Source organism: Salvelinus sp. IW2-2015, linkage group LG1, assembly GCF_002910315.2.
Source record: "Salvelinus sp. IW2-2015 linkage group LG1, ASM291031v2, whole genome shotgun sequence".
NCBI lineage: Eukaryota > Metazoa > Chordata > Actinopteri > Salmoniformes > Salmonidae > Salvelinus > Salvelinus sp. IW2-2015.
Window position 1 is genome coordinate 32666231 of NC_036838.1, and position 12423 is coordinate 32678653.

At 41.8% G+C, this 12423-nt stretch overlaps 1 protein-coding gene and 1 pseudogene across 3 annotated transcripts in view; one reads left to right on the forward strand and one right to left on the reverse strand.

Moving 5' to 3' along the window:
• The window catches only part of LOC111965649 (arf-GAP with GTPase, ANK repeat and PH domain-containing protein 1), a 67267-nt gene extending 62594 nt beyond the window's left edge, over positions 1–4673 (forward strand). For all 3 annotated transcript variants that reach the window (XM_023989847.2, XM_023989827.2, XM_023989837.2), the window contains one exon: positions 931–4673. In XM_023989847.2, the coding sequence (XP_023845615.1) occupies positions 931–1167 (237 nt within the window). In that variant the 3' untranslated portion in view covers positions 1168–4673. The remainder of the gene's footprint in view (positions 1–930) is intronic.
• Positions 4674–6649: 1976 nt separating this feature from the next.
• Positions 6650–9191, reverse strand: LOC111965662 (G-protein coupled receptor 182-like; annotated as a pseudogene).
• Between the last annotated feature and the right edge of the window lie 3232 nt (positions 9192–12423).

Here is a 12423-nt window from a genome sequence, read left to right on the forward strand (position 1 = left end):
ATTTTTTCCCCCTCCAATCTACACACCACTACCCCAATGACAATCTACACACACTACCCCGTAATGACAATCTACACACACTACCCCATAATGACAATCTACACACACTACCCCATAATGACAATCTACACACACTACCCCGTAATGACAATCTACACACACTACCCCGTAATTGACAAAATTCCACACACTACCCCGTAATGACAATCTACACACACTACCCCGTAATGACAATCTACACACACTACCCCGTAATGACAATCTACACACACTACCCCAAAAACCAAGCCTTGAGTTCGAAGGAATTGTCCGTAGAGCTCTGAGACAGGATTGTGTCGAGGCACAGATCTTGGTAAGGGTACCAAATGTCTGCAGCATTGAAGGTCCCTAAGAACACAGTGGCCTCCATCATTCTTAAATGGAAAAAGTTTGGAACCGCCAAGACTCTTCCTAGAACTGGCCGCCTGGCCAAACTGAGCAATCAGGGGTGAAAGGGTCCTTGAGTGCCCTAGCTAGAGCCCGGACTTGAATCTGATCGAACATCTCGAGAGACCGGAAAATAGCTGTGCAGCGACACTCCCCATCCAACCTGACAGAGCTTGAGAGGATCTGCAGAGAAGAATGGGAGAAACTCCCAAAATACAGATGTGCCTAGCTTGTAGCGTCATACCAAATATTTAGAAATATTTGCAAACCTTTCTAAAAACCTGTTTTTGCTTTGTCATTGTGGTGTATTGTATATAGGTTGAGGATTTTTTTTTAATCCATTTTTGAACAGGGCTGTAACGTAACAAAATGTGGAAAAAGTCAAGGGGTCTAAATACTTTCCGAATGCACTGTACATGTCTTTTTTATCCACTACAAATTTCAGCTGAATCTTATTGCCCGCTCTCATTCTCCCTCCTCCCCCCTCTCTCTCCCTGGTTGCAGTATGGCAGTGACGTGAGGTGTCGGGACGCCCAGGGGCAGACGGCCCTCACGTTGGCGCGTTACGCTGGAAGTCAGGAGTGTGCTGACATCCTCCTGCAGTATGGCTGCCCCAACGAGCCGGCCCCCTCGGTTGCCACAACGCCCAGCCTCTCAGTCGCCACGACACCCAGCCTTTCGCGCAAGAGCAGCGCCGCCAGCCTCAGCCGCAGCAGCAGCTCCAGAAGAGCAGTGTCTTAATGTGACAGGGGTTAGAGCACACTGTGTGAAAGTGTAAGTGTGTATGTACGTGTAAAAGGGCGAGTACATGCAATATGTGTGTGTGTGTGTGTGTGTGTGTGTGTGAGAGAGAGGTTGTGTGGGATGTGCATGTGTGTTTGTGACCATATGCATGCCAGGGTAGCTCTAGTTGAAGGGGGAGGCTGTGTCATCACAGTGTCCTCTAAAAGGAACCCATAAAGTCACACCAGGACGTAGTCCCAGACTAGAAGGACTGAATGAACAAGCAGCCAACACCATCACCACCCTTAGTGGTGCACGGGTCAGCTGTTTATTCACCCACACCGGCCCGCAATTGCTAAATAACCCATCCGCAATGTGATCAAGTGAAAATCTGAGGCCTGACCCTAACCCGCAAATATATAAAATGTTAAAAGCTATAAAAACTACCCAACATGTTTCTGATAACATTACAGTTCAGCTTGGATGCATATTTTATGTGGTTGAAATAGGCTACTATCAGCTTTTCTGATGCTGATAAAGATAGGAACTTTACAGACGGTCCCTAACCACACATTCATTCTCTCAAGATGCTGAAATAAATAAATAATATTTCTCCACTCCAGTCAAAATGTACATTTGGTGTATAATTTCACAAGTTAATATTATATTAGGCGGTTATAGACCTATATTAAGTGTGCATATTTCAGGATACTATTCCATTTAAAGGTCCAGTGCAGCATTTGTATCCGTATTTCAAATCATTTCTGGATAACAATTAAGTACTTTAGTGTGATTGTTTTCAATTAAAATGGTCAAAATGAAACAAAATTGACTTCTTAGCAAAGAGCAATTTTTCAATAAGAATTTAGCTAAGACTGTCTAGGAGTGGTTTGAGTGGGGGAGGTGAAAACAGAAAATGTGCTCTTATTGGCAGAGAGGTTTGGAACTCTCTTGTCTATTAACTAATTTACCACATGATGATGTCACCATGAAAGGCCAAAACTCCCTCCCACCAAAACAGGCTGAAACCTCAGGCTGTCTTTTCAAACAGCGCTTACACTAAAAGGGCAGTATCATAATTTTCTAAATTGTACAGTATTATTCCAACCTCATAGTGTGGAAATATATATACAACACAAATCATGTTTTTTGACTGTACTGGGCCTTTAACCCATCTGAACAGTAGCCTATAGTTCCCTTGATGTACCATTTTGAAGTCCTCCTCTTGTGACTGTCAAATTTGTATAGCGCCTCACAATCACACATAATAGTTGGCACTGCTATCATCCTCTTTTACCACTTCACCAAATCTTTCCCAAACATCAGGCTACTGTTCTGGCCCTTCTTCTATTTATTGTCAACTCTCCATTTTGCAGCTCGTCTCTTATTTAATTAAACACCCGACATTGTCCTTTTTGCCTCAGTGGATCGATGTTAACTTTTTCTGCTTAAGTTCGCAAAATCTTTTGACGATTGCTGTGTATTCAGAGAGTGTACAGTTAGGCCCTAAAGTTTAGGCTTAGGCTACACTCTAGCACCAGCTAAAAAAACAAAAAACTAAATGTAGCCTATAGATATGAATTGCACAAGAATTATACATTTATGGATTTTTTAAATGCATTGTTTATTCAACCCGCCTGCCCGCCATTCAGCCACACAATATTTAATTGCCCTAAACTGCAGGGACTGCAGGTTTTGAGTCAACCCACACATCACTAACCACAGTAAAGCCAGGAGGCAGAACTCCCTCTAACTTGGCTCTGTGTGTGTGCATGCATGTTTGAAAGAGAGGGACTGGTCTAGTCAGTGGGGTACCTTGTGTCCACTATGGCGCTGAGGATATATACTCTTCCAGGCTCACTTCACCACTGCTCTGTTGGACCTTTTTACCTGCCAAAAGGTGTGCTACTGCTTCACCAGTACCCCGTACCCTGAGCTGCACTAACACAGACTGACAGACAGGGATAATGTAATGCCAAGCTCTGGGGCCAAACTGATGGCCTGTCCTGTATACTGACTTGGGTTCATGCCCAATCACATCTCTCAAACCACAGGTACACAGGTACAGGTACCTCTCAAACCAGAGGTACAGAACTGCAATAATTGAATTACCAGTGTGAGACAATGGATGTGTCTTTCTCGCCCTTCTGTACCTCTGGATGCTTGAAGTCCCATGATAGGAATATAGTATGAAGACGGGAAGATGGTTTCCGCTCTCAACAGCGGAGAATGTCAGTTTAAAATTCATTATGAACATTTCTCCTGTGCTTTGATGGTTATGGTTGATGTGGAGCAGCTTAACTTAAAATGCAGCTAAATCTATAAAGATGCTTCAATATGATGATAAAAGGAGTATGAGGGGGCTCATTGAATCCTCTGAATAACATTGTACTTACTCATACAGAAACTTAACAGTGGAGTCAAGACCAACAGCAATGGACAGTGCTGGAACTATAATGACCACTTTTAAAGTATCACTGTACCACGGTCAGACAAAACGGTCAGTTAATGAACAATGCTCAGCTGAGATCAAATTCAAAAGAAATACTGTCCAACAGATATAGGATTTGTATTTTAAGAATTTAGGTCAAAATAATAATTGTATAGAAAGACATATGAAATTGACATCATTACTATACTTGTCATAGTTATCAATATTGAGAAGTACTTCATGGTCAAGAATTTTAATGTGTGTTCTGAAGTTTGTATGGTAGGTTATTGTTTAATACACACAGGGGTTACTCTTAGCTGTTCAGAGATACAAAACTGTGACAGATTTGGGGATTTATTTTATTTGGCAGTCCGCTATCTAGCTCCCTGAAGTCACTTTGAGATCCAAGATGGAGACTTGTAATGTGTGTGAATAATGCGTGTTTCAGAAATGAGAGAGAGACCCACCCACCCACTAGAGCAGTTGCTCTATGTCCTATTTTAGCTGAACAGTGTTACTGCCAGACACCATTGTATTGTGAAACAAATTAAATGCCTTCGAGTTTGATTGAATGTATTGCAAATATTGGGAATGTTTTGGTGCACTGCCACACCCACAAAAGAAAAAGGGGTTCAAAACCAAAACTCAAGACGTCATTCTCGATTATTATTCCAACTGTACAAAATTATTATTAGTAAGGGAAATTAATTACCTTGTATTGAGAATGAAAAGTTTGCTAGTGGCCACATTAGACCATTATCATAACACCACAAGGACCATGTTGCTTTTATATTGGGACTTACCAAACTACTGCAGTATGATCATACCTCTTTTTTTTTTTTTTATTACTGAAAATGAACATTTGTCTGTAAATTGTGTATGCTTCTCTTTTGTTTTGCAGTGTTTTTCTACTCCTGTATATGATTCATGGCTCATTCAAGTTAGCTGTCAATACAATTACTGTCAAACCTGTGGTTTTATTTATATATTTGGGAGTGTTTCATATTTCAATGTGCAACTTTTATCTGCTTAAAAAAAGTAAGGAAAGGGAAAACAGCATACAACAAAGCAACAATAAAAATGTTGTATTCTGGGTATTTTGTCGTTTGAATGAATTGACATGAAGGGATATATAAAGCTGAGGCATGGATCTGTCTCTACATGTATTGTTTTTTTGCTATGCAAGATTGTGTGTGGGGGGGGGGGGGGGGGGGGGTGTAAATCAACAAGTGAACCTGAAACACTAATTTCCAGTGTCGGCCATGGGGAGGCAGACATGTAGATTGTGAGGCAGGAGAGATCATTCAAGAGTTCTGTAGTGTCGGCTCAGGCCAAGCCACAGAAACCTGCTAATTAATCCTGGTTTGCGTCCCAAATGACCCATCTCCCAATGTAGTGCACTACTTTTGACAGAGCCTATAGAGTACCACAGTGTTTGTCATAATACCCATAAAACCTACCGGTCAAACAAGGGAAGGGTTCCAATTGTTTTTCCACCATTCATTTTTCCCATAGGAGATTTTAGAAACTTAAAATAAGGGCTGTGTTTTGTGTAGGCTTACCTTGGCGTGATGTTTTGATAACCGTGTAAATCTTTCCAGGACAAGGTGCCTTGTCAATATATCCAACTGTATTTACCCCCCCAAAGAATGTATCTTAATGCTAATTAGCTGATAATGTGGCGATCAAAGAACTACAAATGCCATGATGATATGGACGAGACTGCCGAATCGAGACAAAGGTAATAATCTCTGGATTAACAATCTGTTAGCTAAATGTAATGACAAATATTGGTTACATTTCTTTAAATTGACAATTCTGTGATCTGTATTGTGCAAGTTTTAAATTGACACAATACCTGTTAGCAAAGATGTCAGAGATGGCTTGTGGGAATTTGTAGTCTTGTATAATGTCTATTTTGATGCTAAACCTGACCTGTACCAAAACTATTGACAGTTAAGAGTCGTCATCTTTATTTTCTCGTGGTTGTGAGAAGAATGTGCATGACATTCATTTTGAGGTTAATAACTTGTTTGTTCATATGTGAAAACAAGAAGGCTGTGATTGAAAACCAACAAATTTCACAGAAAAGAAGACAATTGGTATTTTATATATCCACATCCTGAAGCTGGTTTATCACATATGTTCAGTAGCTTGTTCAACACAGTGTTATTGAACAGATTATAGCAGTAGGATAAGATATTACAACCAAACATGTAAAGGAAAAAAATTATGTATGAAAAAAGCATTGAGTGAAAGACTGTCAAAATAAGCTGTCAATTATTATTAATCTAACCAAACTTGACACATTTTGAATTAGTTACCACTTTCTTGATCTGTGCTTAAAACTATCTCTGCATTCCTCTACATCAGCGTTTATGGACATAGAACATGGAAGATATTCCCTTGCTGGAAATGTCATGCCACTGGGGGGCCCTTCATTAAGGCAACGAGAAACCTAAAATAAAGAAAAACAGGAAGTGTGTGGCAGAGGAAAAGGAAGCAACCGCTAGCTAGGGTGGAAGTTAGCCTAGCGGTTAGAGCGTTGGGACAGTAACAAAGGTTGCTTGTTTAAATACCAGAGCCGACAAGGTAAAAATCTACCGAGGTGCCCTTGAGCAAGGCACCTTTTGTTCCTTTTTTAAGGGGGTAGGTCAGCTTTAATATTGCAGCTAGATTGTGGCTTCCATCAATGTAATTGTCTGCATCATTTCCAATACTCCATATTTTTGGGGAAATACATATAAAATAGATGCATTTAAACAAATATATATATAGATAGTCCTTTATTATTTTCCCCTAACCCTACCTCCCCTAATTGGAATAAACGAATGGACAACAACATTTAGGCTTCTACTTCCAGCTTATACATACTGTACTATATACATTCTACAGACACAGTATATTTTACAATAGTTATCTTTTGTTTGTTTTATAGTCCCATCCTTCAGCTCCACTCTACCCCTCCCATAAGCAAGGAACGTAACCCTAATTTGCTCCAGGGGCGTCGTACTACTATGGCTGACCCTGTAAAACAACACAAATCACTGTGGTCCTTTGTAGCTCTGTTGGTAGAGTATGGCTCTTGTAATGCAAGGGTATTGGGTTCGATTCCTGGGACCACCCACATGTAAAATATGACTGAATAAAAGTGTCTGCTAAATGGCATATAATATTATTATTCTTATATTACTGCACATATCTGGTGTATGTGACAATAAAACATCAAGCAATAAAACATCCGATTGGCTGGTGCTGGCGTTACTCAACTCCTTTCCCTTCTCATTGGCCGCTGCCCTTCCATTACCCACACGGTTGCCGCGATTCTCGTGGCGAGCCAGGTCGGCGATGAGGTATCCGCGGAAACTTCTGCTGAGGAAGTTGTAGAGGATGGGGTTGGAGGATGGGGTTCCACACAGTGGAACAGTGACAGAGCCTTGACCACGACATAGGAGAAGTAGATTTTCTCCACCGTCTGGCAACTCAGCACCCTTGGGTTCAGCTCATCCACCACCAGCAACATTAAGACAATGTGTAAGGGCAGCCAGCACAGCACAAACACCAGGGAATACAGATGAACCAGCCACAGCTCCTTCCCCCGCCCCGCCCACTCGGGTCTGGCCCGCACCGCCCGCAGGGTCAGCAGGTTAAAGGTAACAATGATGGCTGCCGGGCCCAGGAACTGGAAGATAAGGTAGAGGAAGGTGTGGGCGGTGTTCCAGTCTATAAAGTTGTGCTCTGGGTAGCTGTAGCAGCCTGGCTCGTCCCACTCCAGCAGTGTCACATGGGCGTTCTCCAGCAGGCCCAGAACCACGGACAGGACCCAGAGGAACCCACAGAGAAGGCCTCTGAGCCTGGCCTGCTTGGGGCCCCAGGGTCGGGGCCCGGTGCGTACCACGGCCAGGTAGCGCTCCACCGTCATGTAGGCCAGGAAGAAGGAGCTGCTGTAGAAGTTGATGTCGTAGACGAGGTTGGTGAAGCGGCACAGGAGGTATCCCCACACCCACACGTACTCCATCATCGCCTCCAGCATAAAGAAGGGCACCATCACTGTCATCAGTAGGTCCGACACGCCCATGTTGAGTATGCAGAAGAGCACGCCGTTGCGGCTGCTGCGCCGGTGCCAGTTGACCCACACCACCAGGGCGTTGAGCGTGAGGCCAGCCATGAAGAACAGCAGGTAGAGCAGGAAGAGCACCACGCGCCTCGAGGTGTTGTCCAGGTCCACATGGCACTCATGGATGAACCAGGCAGAGTCTGTGTAGTTGTTGTCGTTTGAGGCGGAGGTGGGGTGCTCGTCCATGACCTGTAGGTGGACAACGGTAGTGTATCCAGATGAAAAAAACAGAAATACAGTGTCATAAGGATTTCTATGACAAACATCAGGGGTGACCACAACTACAGGATGTTACATTACCTATTGTGTGTGTTTTTTAGCCAAGTTCAAAACCCTACTGAGGACTTCATTACAAAAGCATGTTTGTGCTAGATTGCATTTCGGGACTCATCCCAAATTACATTCCCTTCCAAATACCCATTATCTATCCTGATTGCCTAGTCACTTTTACCCCGACCTACATGTACATATTACCTCAACTCCCTCGAACCCCTGCACATAGACTCGGTACCAGTACTCCTTGTATATAGCCTCATTCATGTTATATTGTTTTACTATTTTCTTAGCACGTCTTACTTTTTAACTGCATTGTTGGGAAAGGGCTTGTAAGTAAGCATTTCACGGTAAAGTCTGTCGTATTTGACGCATGTAACAATTTTATTTCTAAACCGTGTTTTCCTATATCTCATCCCGGAACTTTGGGTATGAGGCAGTTACAGACTGGACTGAATGCATGTGTTCCCCAGGGCGAGGATCAGAGGCAGTGTATAAAATATTAAAGGATCACAAGAGGCCTTGACTGTTACACATATCAAACAATCCTATGAAGAACATTACATCCAGATTAAGTCAGACGAGAGACTCGACTGATACAATGCTGCAAATCTGTGGTACTTCTAATCTATAGATATTGCTGTGGATATCATAGCTAAACTTAAGTTTAACAGCTAAGTAACAATGGCTGGATAATTACCAGACCATATGGGAAGAGCCTATATGAGAAATAAGTCATAAAAAGCTCTCTCTTACTACTACTGACTGAAGGAGGAAAGCTAAGTGTAAGTCCCAAATGGCACCCTATTCACTACATAGTTCACTACTTTTGTCCATAGCCTGGGCTCTCGTCAAAAGTAGTGCAATATCTTTTATATTTTTCCTTTATTTAACTAGGCAAGTCAGTTAAGAACAAATTCTTATTTTCAATGACGGCCTAGGAACAGTGGATAAACTGCCTTGTTCAGGGGCAGAACAGATTTTTGTCAGCTCGGGGATTCGATCTTGCAACCTTTCTGTTACTAGTCCAACACTCTAACCACTAGGCTACCTGCCGCCAGGGAATAGGGTGCCCTTTAGGAAGCAGCCTGAGAGATGAAAGTAAGAGAGGACTTCACATCAGGAGTCTTACCTTGAGCAGTGATGAGAGGACAAGATCAGGAGTGAGAGAGCAGAGTGGTGCACCTGTAGGATCCACTGCAGCTGAGCGAGTTCAAAGTCCTGGCTGCACTGGCTATGTGTGTTCCTCAATGACCACTGTGCTGGTACAGACATGAGCCACACAGTTAAAGTCCTTCCCCACACCCACTTCCCCAGCCCTCAGTCAACATCACCCAGCTAGAGGAGGACAGGATATCCTCGCTGGAGCGGGAGGAGAGGGGATGGAAGGGGTTTGGGGGACATTCTGGCAAGAGGATGAGCAGACCAACATAGAGGGGGAGATAAAAACGTGACAGATGAAAGAAGCCTCCAAAAAGAAAAAAATACAAGAATTGCACATAACTGAGCCATCCTGAGTTCATTATTATGATGTAACTAAAGGGGCTAAAATGATATTATTAAGACTTGAGACTACCAGGAAAGCTGTGAGCAAGAGCCAAAATCTATCATAGAAGGGTGAGGGTCAGAGGTCACTGAAGGTCAATGTCACCTCAATCAGGGAGGTCAGGGAACCAAAACAGATCCAACACACGTTACAACAGTTGCAAGTTTAGGCATGGAACATATGGAGTCCACGGTTTATTTTTCACCCCAGGATTAACAGTCCCTATCTGACATTGAGTGAGCCCTGAATAATTTCTAATGATCATGTCAACTCATAATAAACCATCCATAAACAACAATTATACAGTGCGCTCCAAAAGCATTGGGACAGTGACACAGCAGACAGTCAGCTTTAATTTGAGGGTATGTTCATCCATATCGGGTGAACCATTTAGAAATTACAGCACTTTTTGTACATAGTTCCCCCCCATTTTAGGGGACCAAAAGTATTGGGAAATTAATGGCAAATAATGTAGTGTCATTTTTATTGTAAATAAGAATAGAATGTTTCTAAACACCTCCACATTAAATGTGGATGCTACCATGATTACGGATAGTCCTGAATGAATCGTGAATAATAAGTGAGAAAGTTACAGATGCACAAATATCATCCCCCCCCCCAATGCTAACCTCCCCTATTGTAATGGTGAGAGGTTAGCATGTCTTGGTGGTATGATATTTGTGCATCTAACTTTGCATCTAACTATTTGTGCATCTAACTCACTCATCATTAGTCACAATTCATTCAGGACTATACGTAATCATGGTAGCATCCACATTAATGTAGAAGTGTTTAGAAACATGATATTCTTATTTACAATAAAAGTGACTCCAAAATGACAATACTTTATTTACCATTAATTTCTATTGGGCACAAAATAATCTGAAACACAACCAAAACAAACATCCAACAAGTTTGTAAAATCACAAGCTTGATATAATCATTGCGTGCTAGGAATATGGGACCAAATACTAAACTTCTGACTACTTTAATACACATAAGTGAATTTGTCCCAATACTTTTAGTCCACTAAAATGAAGGGACTATGTACAAAAAGTGCTGTAATTTCTAAATGGTTCACCCGATATGGATGAAAATACCCTCAGATTAAAGCTGACAGTCTACTCTTCAACCCCATAGTCATTGTATCATTTCAAATCCAAAGTGCTGGAGTACAGAGCCAAAACAAAATGTGTCACTGTCCCAATACCTTAGGAGCTCACTGTATATATAAACATGAATCATTTGGCCCTTAAGCATTGTCATTAAATAAGTCCTCAGTTACATAAATCATTTACACTTAAACTCATCCATGCAACTACTACGAATGATTGTCAATCACAATCTACAAAGTTGTACTGTTCATCTGTCATCACTTAATACATGCCTGCTTGCTGCTACTCTGTGTTTGTCAATAAAGGCAAGTAGTAGGTCGCAGGGACATTGAGCAGCCAGGTCACGATCAGCTTATCAAGACACTGGCGAGTGGTGACGTGTGTGCTTCAGTGCCGTTTTAGTTTTTCTAATTTCTCACTATCTATTACCAGTGTGTGCATCTGTCTGGCCATGTTTCATAGGGAATTGTTACAAAACAGGTCATGGGGGGGGGACACAAGATGCTCATGAATAGGTTTTGGAATGTTGACAATTTGAGATATCTCTCAATTCTGACAAGTTGCTCTGATCGTCACAATTCTAATTTTGCCCCAAAGAGTGGCAGACTCGAGTGATATCAAACACATCAGCAAGTGGTCATTCCATAAAGGGCTTAGAGTTATTTTAACATAGGCGACGTATAGTCTTATGTAACCAAGTCTGAGGCACTGCGTAATGGGCAGGTCTGTCTCACTGTCTGGAGGATCTGACTGCTATGATTGAATAGAGCGCAATCAGCACTGCTGCTTCTCTCGTGTCAGTTGGCACTGTGCCAGTGGGCATGATCCTAATCCATACCCAACTCTTCAGTAAGTCATGACACACTCACTTACAAAGCACAGCTTTGGACGAGACGGACTTTGTAGTCAATTCTTACACTGGAATTTATGTTTCCGACTCTTATCGATGCCACAAAATCAGAAGTTGGTTCTAAGGGGAAGTTGACCTTTAGCAGTGCTTTCAGAAGAGAACTGTGCTGAGAGGGCAGAATCAGGGGTTGAGGAGATACTTAGCGTTTTCAAAGACTGTCACCCTAACCTAGACTGCAACTGAGTTTTAGAAAATAATGGATGAAGCATCTTGAAATTCTACAGAGTCATTACTGGTGTCTGCGTCAGGAAAGACAGTGCTATGGAGGTTTTACATCCACAAACCAATTTATCCAGTACATAGTAGCTACAGTATGTCTCGCCCAACATCACAAGATACTCTAAGACTGCTCATCTTACTATTATTCCACAGCTACATTAGGCTATTTCAGATCCTGCCATACCCAGTTCAAATACTGCTGCCCTCTATTGTTGTCTTCTATAACCCCTGAAATAATGTTGCCACCTAAACATCTATAACAATTAAATTGTGTCAGTTTTACAGAGTACATTCTGTAGTTTCAAAACAGCATTTTATTTTCAGTTTAAACTGACAGCAACCGTAAAGAGTATACAGATTTTTTTCAAGCACAAGTTTCTGCTGCAACTTCATTTTTTAAATTACAATAAAGCTTGCACAATGATAGACACCAGTTCTTGTTTCTTGTAAAATATGCTGAGTATATCATGTATATTTATAATTGTCATTCTCTGTTTAACTGATTGAACAGGCTTTATTTGTACTTATATTTGTATATTGGTTTTAATATAAGCCCTTTCGGGTTTCCAACCTCACCTGCAACCCATTTTGACCAGTTTATCTGTACGGTTTTGTCTTTCACTTGTTTTCTTTGGTGCGAATGAATTAAATTAAAACAGTGCT